The sequence below is a fragment of the Mercenaria mercenaria genome, chromosome 12 (genome assembly GCF_021730395.1).
Source record: "Mercenaria mercenaria strain notata chromosome 12, MADL_Memer_1, whole genome shotgun sequence".
Lineage (NCBI taxonomy): Eukaryota > Metazoa > Mollusca > Bivalvia > Venerida > Veneridae > Mercenaria > Mercenaria mercenaria.
This window is the reverse complement of record NC_069372.1, coordinates 39,256,567-39,271,918: the sequence shown is the minus strand read 5'-3', so window position 1 is coordinate 39,271,918 and position 15,352 is coordinate 39,256,567. Positions and strand designations below refer to the sequence as shown.

At 36.3% G+C, this 15,352-nt stretch overlaps 2 protein-coding genes across 2 annotated transcripts; both read right to left on the bottom strand.

Annotated features, from left to right (window-relative positions):
• Positions 1-5,069: 5,069 nt before the first annotated feature.
• LOC123533263 (E3 ubiquitin-protein ligase TRIM71-like) lies at positions 5,070-6,821 on the bottom strand. Its single transcript, XM_045314904.2, has one exon. The coding sequence runs from the start codon at positions 6,819-6,821 to the stop codon at positions 5,070-5,072; it is 1,752 nt and encodes a 583-aa protein (XP_045170839.2).
• Positions 6,822-11,980: 5,159 nt separating this feature from the next.
• LOC123534107 (histidine-rich glycoprotein-like) lies at positions 11,981-15,352 on the bottom strand. The gene is made up of 3 exons (XM_053519752.1): positions 15,139-15,352; positions 13,039-13,159; positions 11,981-12,831 (listed from the first exon to the last, which is right to left on the bottom strand). The coding sequence occupies exons 2-3, from the start codon at positions 13,136-13,138 to the stop codon at positions 12,218-12,220; spliced, it is 714 nt and encodes a 237-aa protein (XP_053375727.1). The 5' UTR covers positions 13,139-13,159; positions 15,139-15,352; the 3' UTR covers positions 11,981-12,217.

Below are 15,352 nucleotides of genomic sequence, written 5' to 3'. Positions count from 1 at the left end.
ACTTAGCGCAAATATCGGTTAAAAACCAGTAATTACCGGTATGTTGTTAGTACCAGGTAGATAAATGGTTTATAGCGGTGGAAGAACAATTCATCAGAAAATAGTTTGTACTGTGTTTCAAGGAATTTGTTTATTTTTTCAAAGTTTCTTTTTAAGAGTTTTGCTTCAGTTTAGACCACAATTACTGCCTGTGCTTGTGAACATGTAGAAAATATTATAAGTCCTCTTATAAAACAATGTTTCACATTCTGAGTACATTTTCATGTTTTTATTGAAAAGGGGAAAATCTGGGTGAATTCGCCAATTTCACAATAGATACTTATTTGGCAGATGTGAAATAAGTACATGCACTTGTTAAAGGACGTGGCTTAAAGAAGCTGCATAAAAATTTGATCTTTTCAAGGAAAAATAAGTTTTCTAATACCACTTGCATTTGGCCTCCATTACATGTTCATTATCATTAAGTCTCTGTTAAATTTTGATTGGAAGGTAGGTGCATTTTCTTTCGGGTGGTGATCAAATATTCATGCATTAAGGCTTTCATTGCCGGACAGCTACATATTGTGTGTGAAAATGCTTAACATAACATTGACAGGAAAATGTGTCATTTGATGATTTTCCAACCTTTCTGGTACTAGAGGAAGAATCCAGGCGCTTGCCAGGCACGTAGGAAGCATTTTTAGAGCGGTGACGGGAGCTAGGGCGGCGTACATTTTTAAAGTCAGCCGACCTATAACAAACCCAGTTCCATGAAATGTTAAACAACGTTTTTTTTTTGTGTGTTTTTTTTTTTTTTTTTTTTTTTTTTTTTTTTAAAGTGGTTGCTAAAACCTCAAAAACAACTACAAAACTGCAGGACACAGCTAAAATTGACTCGTTGTCAAAAGATTGTTAAGAGAATTAGCTTAATTGGTCAAATTATTAGGAGGGGGCGCCCTGGGCGTGAAACTGAAAAGTAAACCACTTGTTCGAAAATATACCAGTTGAATTAATTCAGTACAATGCAATACAAGGTGGACATACAAACTGTCTTTAGAGCCGTAGGAATAGCCACCTGCGGGCTATTTCACTATTCTTACGGGAGAGCCGTAGGAATAGCCTGTGAGGCTATTCTTACGGGACCGTAGGAATAGCCACTTCCAAATCTATATAAGGGTAGTTAATCAGATTTTGGTCAACTGATGAATTCGTTTGAAACTTAATCAACTGAACTAGTTTTTCACTGAGGATTTTATTTCCTATCCTGGTTGCCCATCCAAGATAGAGTTATTGTCTAAGCAATGACATCTGGGATGCATATGAAATATATATCGTCTTATCAATATATTTGTCAAAAAATTGACAATATATTCCACATTGCAATAATGACTATATCGCCAAAAAAATCCTACTTCACAAGGACGATCCGGGAGTAGAATGCGCTGCCACCGGACATGGTGTCAGTGGGGACCCTGGATACCTTCAAGTTCAAGATGTCCAAACACTTTGCCTAATCTCTGTACAGTAATGTAGTTTTGTTTTTAACTATCACCTGTACATAGAGTATCTTTTAACTCTTATCTTCCCAAACGTCAGAATAATCAATATGTTGATTGCGGACGCAACCCGGCAGAAGCAGAATTGCATTGACAATTATATATAGTCAAAATTTATTAGAAATTTATGCAAGTTTGTAAATATTTCTTTTCACCCCTTTGCCTGTTTTGGTTGCGCATAGAAAATATATTGGAAAGTGGTAGTGTACGTCTGCTTTGAGTGCGGGAGGTCTGGGATTCGATCCCTGGCCGTTTCATACCAAAGACGTGAAAAATGGTACATGGTCGCTCCATTGCTCGGTACTCAGCATTTAAAGGGTAGTACCGGGAGGTAAAATAAGCACAAGTAGATATATACATATAGATGGGACTGGATACCTAGTTTGTCGCACAAGAGCTTTATAGCTCGTGTTATCTGTTGGATTATATGCGACGTTAAATAAAGCTTATCTTTAACTTTTACCTTTACTTTTACACCCGTGCAGGCTGATCATGGTCTGCACTGGTCGCTATTCAGTCAGTAAGTTTTCAGTGAACACCCTTTCGAATAATAAATGGTACTACCCAAACTGAATGATGGACCTGTCCATTTTAGAATTTTAGCAGGCTAAAGGTTAAATTAAAATATCTAACAGAATATACGAGTTAGAGTTAGAAGTGTCATAAAAGCTTGATTAAAGTGCTATCTGACTACCTTATAAAATTTGACATACTTAACGAACTGCATCAAAATAACACTGCTTTGACCTGACTAAAATTGAATTTTACTTCAACAAATACAAAACCCTCGTTCATTTATTTGTACCAAAATTAAAAAATACACCCATAATGAAATGGAAGCAAAAAATGGAAGCCTTAATTTTTACCTCTGAGGCCATCCCAAATAAAGTTTCATAACCTCGATCGATCACCAGTGCGCGACTAGACTTGATTACCCCTGCGCTAGTTCCTTAAATTTGGCGCATTTAGGCCAATAAGAAAAAAAAACTGGTTGGCCGCTTAGCTTAGTAGGGAGAGCGGAGACCTACGCTGTGAGTTTGATTTCCAGGCGAGGCGTATGTTCTCCATGACGATTTGATAAAGACATTGTGTCTGAAATCATTTATCATCCACCTCTGATTCATATTGTAAACTGGGCAGTTATTTGCGGAAAACAGGTTAGTACTGGTACAGAATTCAGGCACACTGGTTAGGTTAACAGCCCACCGTTTTTTGAAATAAATAAGTGGGTTAGTGAGTTATCATTCTCGGAATAAGTCTGAATGGTCTTGTAACAGACTGAAAATACTTCAGGCCTGACCGGGAATCGAATCCGGGACTTCACCTAAGGCGGACACTTACCACGTCGCTATAAAAGCTTTGCTCAATCAAGGAAGTATAGTGCACCCTTATACCTACCCTATACTACCCCTTTCCATTCTAGAATTCGTCTCGAATTCCAGGAGTTTGAACCTCTGTGGGACGTTCCAAGGTGTCCATTCATATCTACTCATGAGTTATTTTACGTTGGACGCCAAATGTAATAGGCTGAAAATACTTCAGGCCTGACCGGGAATCGAACCCGGGACCTCTAACACCTAAGGCGGACACTCTACCACGTCGCTATAAAAGCTAGCTCAATAGCAAGGAAGTATAAGTGCCCCCTTATACTCTACCCTACTACATACACCCCTTTCCATTCTAGAATTCGTCCTCGAATTCCAGGAGTTTGAACCTCTGTGGGACGTTCCAAGGTGTCCATTCATAATTACTCATGAGTTATTTTACGTTGGACGCCAAATGTAATAGGCTGAAAATACTTCAGGCCTGACCGGGAATCGAACCCGGGACCTCTCACACCTAAGGCGGACACTCTACCACGTCGCTATAAAAGCTAGCCCAATAGCAAGGAAGTATAAGTGCATTCTTATACTCGGTTATACTCTACCCTACTACAGTCTCACTACACTCGCTCTGTTCACATATTCCTTCACACTTTAAAATGTCCGTAAACGCCATGCAGACTTATTCCTCGAACGATAAATATAACTTAAAGGTTTGTTACTTAAAATTTAAAAAATACACGCCTTAAACAGCTGTATAACACGTCACCGCTTTAAATAACTTATTGAAAACACTCTGGAGGAAACTTTGCTGGTGTCAATATGTACAACTGCTACAACAGGTGCGACAGTGAGCCCCGTGGGGCTCGAACAAGCAATCTTCGGTTAATTTACGAACCGGGAAAACAATTTTGGAAATTTTGAGTGACTAAAACCTGTTAAATAAATTCATTTCATTTTCTTGTTTGAAGCATACCTTCAAATGCAATGAAATTTGCAGTTAGTACTAAACATACTTAAGGAAGGTGCAGGGTACACAAATTAGATCTCTGTCACAACTGCCTGCAGAACTGAATCCCTACTGGCATATTTCTGAAACAACATTCGAAACACTATGTATAAGATCACATGATGAAGCATCATCGGGCAACATCCAATGGTTCGGTTGATCTTCTTGTTCAACCTTGTAGAAGTATTTCTGGAAATATTCAGGTGTGTGGTGTTCTGTATTCAATTAAGGTCAACTCCAAGGGGATCCAAATGTAAACAGTTGTATGAAGTTAGAATTAAGGCTTTTGTTAGCCTTTGTCATTCACTTTATCATGATGATTCATATTGAAATACTGTCTTGAATGAACTGCAAAAAGCGGTCCTTCATGACCCGTTGTCGACAACAAAGGTTTATTAACATTATTTATGGTGAAACAGGAAGAATACAGTTTGGCCTTTATATGCAGATCTTAATGTCGTGGCCTATATTCCGGAGCTTAGTTTATATTAATTTGCTTTAGCTCGATTGTGATAAAAGCTACCACATGCGAATCTACATCCTGAAAAAAACCAGTATCGGTGTCGTATGAGAAGGTGTGGTCGTTATCTAATTGGGCTCGAACCCAATTAAGAGCTTCGGGTTGAGCGGCCGACACCTTATCCACAAGTTTGACTGTACAACAATTATGCTGCGAAACATGTTTTCATTGAGCAGGTTTTCCACGTATTATATTCCAGTTGTGCTTTTTTACAGTTTCGAGCAATAAATATGACTTTTTCGTAAACTATGGTAAACAAAACTTGTAAACAATGTAACGCTGTTTGCGCTTTTAATAGCTACTCAGATAACAAAACAGTATAGCAGTAAGGCAGCATTAGTTTAATTTTAGTAAAGATAATCCTCAAATGAATTTCGTTTGACTATATACATAAACTTCTTTTATTGAATTACATTCACTGTGAAATGCCAGGAGCTTTAGGTAAAGAAAATACTTTTAGTCATTTAGCGGTAGTACACAATTATACTGTGCATAACTATACATGTTTTAGATATTGAAAAGAATAAATGAATGGTATATCAAAAGAACTTTCTTTCATATATATATACATTGTATATATAAACGCTGGATGTACGAAACATGTTTTATCATGGTATCAGAATTATATGACATCTCAATGTCACATCTCTGGTTACTGAGCGATAACAACAATGACATCACTCTTAACCTGTAGGTCTAAACAACTGTAACATTCTTTCACCCACACAGCTATTTGTGACAGCAAGAATAGATCGACCCTTTGGAACACATACTCTGCCTGGATAATCCATATCTAACTTAAACGTAGATAGGATCCGACCTGTATGACAGATCTGTACAATAGAATTTGTGCCGTCACTGCAAACCATGATACAGTCGGATGGACCCACTGTCACACCACGTGGTTCCTTGATCTGATCATCCTTGACAATAACGCTGGTGTTGGTCGCAACGTCATATATATAAACAGTATGCTCGTACCTATCGGTTAGTATCATTTTCTCAGTATTCCTTATATAGCTGCATGCACTAGCGCCTATAGGATATTTCATGTTTTGAAATTTGATACTGAAATCTTTCTCTTCTCCTGACAGAGATACAATACGAACAGGTCTTGTATCATCGATTGTTCCAACGACAAAATGTCTTTCATCTTTCATACATATAGAGGCATACTTTGTCTTAACTTTACATGTCCTATATAAAGTTATTTCATTAGATTTACTGACACGTAGAAAGTCTATCTTGTATTCATAGCTACTTGTTATCGCCACTTCATCCTCAGATACAGCAACTACATCCTGTGGATAATACGATAACTGATATGATCCTACTTTCTTAAGCTTCTCATTGTAAATTAAACAGTTGTTGTTTTTATTATCCACGGCAACCAGTCTACCATCTGGCAGGAAATCCAGTCCTGTGTATAGCGGTTCCTTGACATCATCTCCAGTCTGCTTCAAATCAATGGAAGTAATCTTCGTTAACTTAACAATCGGGTCTACATGCGCGACAGATTTCTTTGCTTCAGGCAGGGTGTATTCTAAGGTTAGCTTTCCTGGAACGTAAACAGAAATGGGAAGTGGTGGTAATTTTAATGTTTTATCAAATTTAAAGGAAACGGTAGCAATCTGTAAATTTTGACAATCATTTTCAACGTCCCTGTAAAATTCATTGGCCTGTTTTTTTAACTTCTCTTCTACTATAAACTGTTGTGATGGGGTCCCATTCTCTAAAGCTGTATCAACAATTTCCAGTGACTTTGTAACATCAGCGACATGTTTCTCACCACTGGATCGCTTCTTTGCCAGTTTATTAGTTACTTCAGCCTTAAATACATCAGTTTCCCTGGTGACGAACTCTTCCAAGTCGTCGAACATTTTATTCATGTCACCTCTCATTCTTTTTATTTCCACAAATATTGTTTTGATATCTTTACTGAGTTGTTCTTTCGATGAATCAGTGTGTTTAACAATCATCCCCGCCTTTGATTTTACTTCTTCCAATTTTCTCTTTAACTGGGAACCAGCAGAACGCGACTTCCCTGCAATTTTCGGTACATCTACGACGCTTTGGCATTTCCGGTGATCCACTATAGCACATGTACTGCAGCAGAGCTGGTTCTCGTCTTCACAGAAAAATTTCAACAATTCACTGTGCTGTTCACAATTGTCAATTCCTTTCATATCAAAAGAAGATGGTTTCAATTTCGCTTCTGTCGCATTCACTAATTTGTGATTTTTCATAAACGTATAAACTCTATGTGCCTTTGAACATTCACTGCACTGAAATTCGTCACACTCTAAACAAAACACATCAGCCGTTGTTTGTAAATCCTTTCTTGAACATGGCTGACATAATATTTCTTCTTTGCGCCCAGGAACAGCATCGCTGGAACTGTTTTCAACTGAATTCAATTTACCACTTTCCGCCATTTCAAACGGGTTTTGATGAGTGACTTCAAAATGCTGCTTACTTTATATTACTTTAACAATACACAATATTATAACCGGACGGAAGGAGGAAGTAAAGTGTCTTTCAGTTTAAAGTAGATATCCTTATAAGGTCTATATTCTATACAAAAAAGTCATGATTAAAATAATTCACTTACAAACATTCAGATGTTTTACTAAAGTGTTCCTTCGGCCGCGGCAAGTTAAAATGACTGCGATTTACGTTGGGAATACACCTAATCTCTCCATACGAGATCAAATACTATTATGTTTCTATATTTTACAAATTGATGATTGCACTAAATCGACGTTGAATTCTTCATGTGAGGCAGCCATCCAGCTGGCTTACGGAAGGTCGGTGGTTCTACCCAGGTTCCCGCTCGTGATGAAATAATGCAAGGAGGGGCACCTGGGGTCTTCCTCCACCATTAAAAAGCTGGAAAGTCGCCATATAACCTATTATTGTGTCTGTGCGACGTTAAACCCAACAAAATAAATAAAATAGATATAGGAGTTTTACGGAAAAGGCAGGAAATTAGAATTATATGCTGACCGGAACATGTCTATATTGTAATTATTCCTGAACAGAAACTGCTGACAGAAAGACAGCGAACATAGAAAGCTAAACGATTTGAGGTTTTAAACTGTATACTCAATTCGTTCTCCACCTCTTACTCATGTTACTTGTCAGTTACTTGTTTAGAACAGCCTCAGGTTAGTACTGGTATAGAATCCAGGTTAGAAATGGTTTGAACTTGTCCTTGAAGATAAAGAGAGTTACGGTATCGCGTTCCTTATTTAATTGTCAAGTACATGTATATATAGTTTGAAATAAACATGTTTCATGGTAAGTTTGCAAGTTGAAGGCTAAACGATAAATGGACGTATATGGAACAGAATTAGGGCAAAACCTGCATTGTGCTTTCGTACATCCAACTTTGCGATTTACATGTATGCATTTGTGATTCTCATGCTCCTTCTGACATCCCATTTTGCATTGTGACATTACAGCATGTCCAAAAGCAACACGAATATCTTAGAAAAATGAAGCAAGCACAGATCATTTCTCAGAATAAAGCATGTATGAATGTCAGAAAGAAACACACAAACATAAGATGGACAAATGGTCACGTAACAATGCAAACTGGGATGTCAGAAGGAAGCATGTGAACGTGAGAATCACAAGTGCATATAAGTAAATCGACAAGATTGGATGTACGAAAGCACAATGCAGTTTTTGCCCCAATTCTGTTCCATAAAAATGCGCAGTGTCGTATTTTTTCCGTGGTTTAGCGGAAGCTTCCGAGCATGAAGATAAAAACGCCCTCTGGTAACATAATGAGAGATGTACATTATGGTAACCTCATTATGCTTAGTGCTATGCTGCATTCTGCATAGTACCAAGAGAGCTTGTGTGTGTCTTTAACTTTGTTAGCTGTTCATGCGTACGAGTAAGCACATTCAACCCGTCCAGGAGCCACTTCTGTCCATATCATCAGCACATAGACAACATAAACACATGGGGAAGGAGTGTCTAGATTAACCACAAGCTAATACACCGAGTGATGCATGTCACATTGCAGCGTGACCGAAAGCAAGATAATATAGACTAATGAAGAAGAAACCATGTTGTTAAAATGAAACATTTAAGCACGTATGAATGTCAGAAAGGAACACGTAAACATAAGATGCACAAACGGTCATGTAACGATGCAAAATGGGATGTCAGAAGGAAGCATGTGAACATGAGAATCATAAATGCATACTAGAATATGTAAATCGCAAGATTGGATGTACCTGGAACAACTGATACCTATTAGACCTTCCTGGATGTACGAAAGCACAATGCAGTTTTTGCTCTAATTCTGTCCCAAAGACGTAGTCAGTCATGATATTACCGCAGATATCAGTGACCTACAGAATGTCTCTTTAGTCAATACGAGGGCAATCTCTATTGTTCGTGATCGAGTCAGCGTATGACATTTCGGCATTCTCCGGATTTTACGGAAAATCGTGTACTTACGTCCGAGGCGGAAATATTACGTAATAACACGGAAATTACCGAGTGTCATTACTGAAACTGAAATTCTTTTATTTGATTTAACGCCTACTTTTAAACAATATTCAATGGCGTCACTACCTTAAGCTTGACGGTGGTCTGGTGGGCTAGCGGTAACAAGTTTGACTGTCAATCCTGAAGTCTGAGATTCGAATACTAGTCCAGGCTCTGGAAATTACTGAGATGCTCTCGAGTGCCTACTACCCAACTTATTTTAAGAGCCAGTGTTGGTTTATCCTAGGAAAGACGGTCTCGAATATATCGGTACTATACACCGGAAACGTTTAAAGAACCAGACAGCAACAAGCTAGGCTATGTTAGCCGGACAGGTTCAGTCCGATTTTTTTAAGGATCACAATAGGCCTTTTTTTCTGGACCACTTGCCTTCTTCACAATTAGACATTTAATACAGTTAAAGATGCCATTGTTTTTAATGTTGACATTGTTGGATAAACCTTTATCTGGAATGTTTTTTAAAAATGATCGTTTAATAACCTGTCCTTTTCTTTTGCACTTTCTGGTACTCGTCCATTAGTTTTCAATGTTCCGATACTGTTTCCTTGATTGCATAGCAATGTATTTCCAAATAACTGGATCAGTTTTATTCCTATCTGCTTCACGATCGGGCAAGTTACTAATATGTTTATATATTTAGAGTACGAAGTGCATATTTCATTTCTAACACGTTTTCGTAATTCCATAAATGTAATTGGAACTTTTTATAATCCTGATTGTTTTTGGCTTTCCTTTAAATTTTGAACGTTTCCCTGATCAGTTCATTGGTTGCCTAAGTCATCCACGTGTCATTTGTCATACCGGGAGAACATTTCTTCCTTGACAAGTTTTTTAAATGTTCCTTAACGTTTTCCTTAATGGGTGATTTGTAAAAAAAAGGTTTTGTCTGAATTTAGACGTAACATTTCAGGTTTCAGCCCAGTAGGATTTGTTGTCGTTATATTAAGCAATACTCTTTTATTCTTTTGATTAACCACAGATTTATTTGAAGTTATCTTGGACAGTATTTCATGCTCGCCAAAACCTTAGACAAAGTGTTTTTGATAAAGACCTGATAGATAGTGAATAGTAAATCTAAGATTCTATTTTGAGCTGTTGTTAATTTACTGATATGCACTAATGAAAACTTTTGATATAATCTATTTTGTACTATTTGTATGGGTGTTGTTTACCCCTCTATTCAGATGGAAGGTAACTTCCTCCCGGTCATTTGGATCTCCTCCTAACTATATTTTCATATTTTTCTAATTCTGATTTTTGTCACTTTTTTTGCAATGGCATTTAGCGCTTTGCGCTTGTCTCCATATGCTTACAGTGACTGTAAAGTGTTTAATTTAAATTACCCGACATGTACAGGTCCGTACGTAGCGATTTGTCTCATAGTTTATCGCATTACCCCATGGCTCTTCATTGATAATTACCATCAAATGCTCAGCCGAATGTTAATATTAAGATAGGCTTAGAGTGTCTATAACTCATCCTGCTTAAACTTATGTGTAAAACAAGCACAAACTAAACTGTACTGACTCATTTTTGACTTCTTAGTGTATCAAAATCAGTTTACCTATATCTCAACAGGGTACATTGAGCAGTTTAGTAAAGCATTCGCCTTCATGACTCACTGCTTTTGAAAAAGTGCTGCCTCTTATAGCTATAAAATGATTACATGCTGACCTTAATTAAAAAGAAGCTGCAAGTCAGCATAAAATAATGAAGGTAGATATCGTATTTTAAAATCAGTAACTGTTTTATGCTTTCAAAGCTTCGCAAGATTTTTAGTGGTACTTAAAATCCTGTATTGTTATAAAAAGTGACTGTATCATAATATATATATTATAATATAAAAGCCATTTTAAGGGACTATATTTATTTGTAAAAATGAACTGCTTTAAATAGCATTTTCTAACCTTAGATTGATTATTCCAGTGAATGCATGTTCTATAGTTAGCTGACCATAAGATGACACTTCTACTCCATACCTACCATACCTAAGCACATTTTGACGCTGATTTTATTAATTTACGAAGAACTTAGGCAGTGCTTGGAAGACAGGTTATTGTCATGTCATATAAGGATATCTGACAAAGTTGTGTTGTCTTTAAAAATAGTAAAACTAAAGCTATATACCCTCTGTATAAACATTGTAAGAATTACACACATATGACATTTCTTTTGAAATTCACGTACGTCTAGTACAGAGGTATGCGAAAAATTATAAGACCAAACAGGTTCGAACGTTAGAAAGCAACGTTGACGTTTAGTGACGGGTAAGGATATGAATGTTGGATTACATTTTGCAATCATGTCTTGTATTCAACTGTTATCTTGTACTTTTAAAGGAATTAAATGATCGCAGTTCGTTGCAAAATACAGTGTGATGATACAATATGGTTCTACGCCGTAATCTTACATAAAGGTTAAACACGTTCTTATTTTATTTTTTGAAACAGCGACAAGTTTAACAAAAAGTTGTCTCCATTTAAGTACATATTCATCCATCAAGAACTTGATGGCAATGTAAAAAAAATAGTGCATGGTTCGGCATATTTCAAAACTAGTTTAGATTACATTAAGATAGTTTGCTTTTAACAGGAAAATCCCATATAACACAATTATTATGCGCAACAAAAGTAGTATTACATAGAGAATGCAATGTAGCGTTAATTTGGTCAAATGATGTAACGCATTCCGCCAGGAAAGGAATTACGAAGGGTTTAGGTGATATCTGACTTTCTATTACAGAACGGACTAACTCAGTTAACTAGATTTGTACGTAAATTTATTATTTTTTGTTGGGTTTAACGTCGCACCGACACAATCATAGGTTATATGGCGACTTTCCAGCTTTGATGGTGGAGGAAGACCCTAGACGCCCCTCCGTACATTATTTCATCAGGAGCGGACACCTGGGTAAAGCCATCGGCCTTCCGTAAGCCAGCTGGATGGCTTCCTCACAAGAAGAATTCGACGCCCCGAGCGAGGCTCGAATTCACATCGATGAGGGTTGTACGTAAAGAGCTAGCACTGTAGATTATTTCCATTTGAGGAATAAAACAATTTTCTTACATCTACAAAGTGGAACTTTATTATGAAAGTACAAATGCATCGACAGATTTCAAAACATTCATTTTGAATAACAATACTTCTTTAAAGATTAAACACGTCTAGGTCCTGAGTGTATTTCAACTCAGTGCGCCACAGGTGTAGCATTATTTGAATAAACTATCCGTTGAACTGAATATCCTAAAATTGTTAACAAGCACTACAATACAGAATGTGTTTTTAGAAAATCTGAACGTTTACATTATCCTCTACGAGCGACTGTTCCCGCCACTGTACCGACTAAAAGAGCGCCTAAAAGTCCCTTTGCCAGTTCACCGCCAGTCCCTCCAAAGAAGCCTCTGTCATAATGGTCCACGTAATAAGGGTAGGCTGGATATTGTACGGCATGATACGGGTAATGACCGTTATACATGACGTGATGTCCTTGGTAATACGACGGTTGATGGTATATCGGACCCTGATGCATATACATTGGATGTATAGGTGCTGGGTGCATATATGCTGATGCTATATGTGAAGGATAATAATTGTGTCCCATCCAGTATTGAGCATCAAAGCTCGGATACTGTCTATAGTGGTTGTTGTACCCAGTCGCAGGATGGGCGAAGCCGTACTGTTGCGGGTGGTATTGATAGTGTCCTGGATGATTCCAGTACAATTGATTTTGGTACTGAGGATACTGTGGATATTTTGTGTAATGGTAAGGCTGACCGGTCCAGTACTGTCCATTCAGTGGATAGTTGTAAGAGTTTACAGCAGAAACAGGAAAATAGCCCTTCGCAGCAGGATGAGGGAAGTTATTGAATCCGGCCGACGGATAATAATAGTTTGAGTGCGTTTGTTTAAAGGTCGTTGCTACAAAAGAAATAAAACATGTCCAACTTTATATAATTCTATGCTGTCAACTACATGTTATTAATTAAGGTCTCATAATTCAATATAAAACTGGACACAAAATAAAATTTTAGCGTATGGAATTAAATTTTCAGTTTAGAATAAGAAAAACTGACAAATTTAAAAACAATTTAAAATTACTAAAATGTAAATTACTAAAATGTTTACCTGTATGTCCGGCAATTCCGGTTTGACCATACGTATGATGTATTACAGAAGATAATAGCAGAAGGTAAATATATGCAGTCTTCCTTGTTTTAGAGATCATCTTTATATAGGATGACTTGACCTGAAATCGAAATAGAATATTTCCAAATGGTATGTAAAATAAAGTGAAGAGAAACAAGAAATATCTTTAAAAAAGATATACGGCCGCATTAGTCAATGCGCTCTTTAAGCTACGAAACGTACATGTATACACTTTGCACTTTTACATACGATCGGGTATTTATAAAGCAAAACAAAATGTTGTTTTTAAAGTAAAATTTTCATGTTTTTCATGTAGAACATATATTACTGAACACATTATTTTACAAAGGAGGGGTGAAGGGATACGGGATGCGAAATGACCAAAATAGGACGAGTTGACTGGGAGACGAGTTGACTGTAAATCGTTTACGGGAGATCTGGCAGAGTTGAACTCTGCCGCAGGGGATTCAGGTTTATGACGTTTTACAAGCTATTTCCACAGGAGCCTTGCAACGGATTATACTGTCTGTCAATACAGCTCAGAGCATCTGCACCCCTTAAGAAAATATTATCTATTCCATTCGGATACCTGTGGAATTTTTCATCCACCGCTCAAAATTGAAAATGTATAATTTTAATCATTCACGTCAGATATAAACAAGAAGTAAAGATGAAATCAATACTGGCCGGCGGCCGGAAAAAAATGAACATCTAAAGTGATTGATAATAATTAAAGTCACATTGTACAAAATGAATACAAAATGATTCTTTATATTAAAATTTAATAATCTTCACCTTATTTTAGCCGGTTATGTAAATGATAAGAAACAGTTTTAATGAATAATGACAAAAGAAAGCTTATCACAACCGGCAAATATAAGTATAAGATTTAATATAGCTTGAATAATTAAATTTACGTTAACTTATTAATATACTCCTGTTATATTTCCAAATAAATTGCACATCAATGTCATTTTCTAAGAGAGATAACTTTACAGTGAGAAATCGCCGCGCGCTAAGTGGCATTTTTGAAATTATTAAGATACACACACTGCGGTTTTTTTTTTCACAGAGAGAACTATCTGTTGGTGTCAATGAACCACTCTAAAAATCAGTCGCCACATTTCACAAACCAGTAAGAATATTACATTGCGGTCTGTTCTGGAGTTAACACAGTATATTGGTAAATTAATATCTTTCCTAATTTATGTTATCTATATTTGTTTCGTTACATACTGCGATAACTGCTTTTTTGCTTCATCACAAAGTGAGTTAGCTCCTTTTTAATCTTAACATTATGATAAGATATGCCCAAATACATTTCATTGAACAAGTGGGATATAGCGTACCATAATAGTGAAAGAAGCCCGATTTTATTCAACCTGTGATTTCCAAAATAGAAGTCTTAAATTTCCCAAAACTTTTCAATAAAATTGCTAATATTTCAGATATCAAGAAAGGATTATAAGCATCTTCCACCTATTTGTTGTATTTTTCAAAAGTAAAAATGACATAAATGAGTCCGTGTTTCTTGAAATGGCTTACTGTAAGAATAAGGCGACGAAGTAGTAAATGTTTAAAGCTGATTATTTCTATTATGATAAAATATGAAAGTATTTTTGCATCTGTTGGTGATAAAATGTTGAATTTATATTTACAATCAAAGGCGTAAAGTTGAACATTCGTTTTATTTAAGGTAATCAAAATCAAATGATTCTTCACTGGTCACAATGCTACATAAGCGTTAGTTATATATTAATAGAAAGATGATGTATTGTATCACTTTGCATAAAAATCTTTTTAAACATTGCCGTGATGTGCAAATGATCGTGGTACAATTATTTCCGAAAAAGTAAAGGGTAGGTTTAACATTGTATAATTATAATTATAGACTTTGTAGAAAAAGAAAATCTCTTTTTATATTATAATACTAGGTAGGCAATTAGATTTAGCAGGCGGATGAATGCTAGTTAAATGAAAGAAACGTTGCTATTTCAATCGAAACAAAAAGTTTAAAAGTCAAATTTAACAAATGTACATACAAACACATAAAAATATACATAAAAGTTGTATACTCACCTATGAAAGCTGAATTTTCAAAAACAAGTTATGGATATATGTTGACTGTTGTCAAAAAGGTGTTCGCTCAGTTCCTTTCCACAAAACTCTGATTACATCGTGCTGAGAAAACTTATTTTATTAGCAAAATTATGCCATAGCCTAAATATAGAAAAAATAAACAAATTGGTAATCGTCAGATCTATCCACAGGTTCATTTAGAATGATGCGGTTT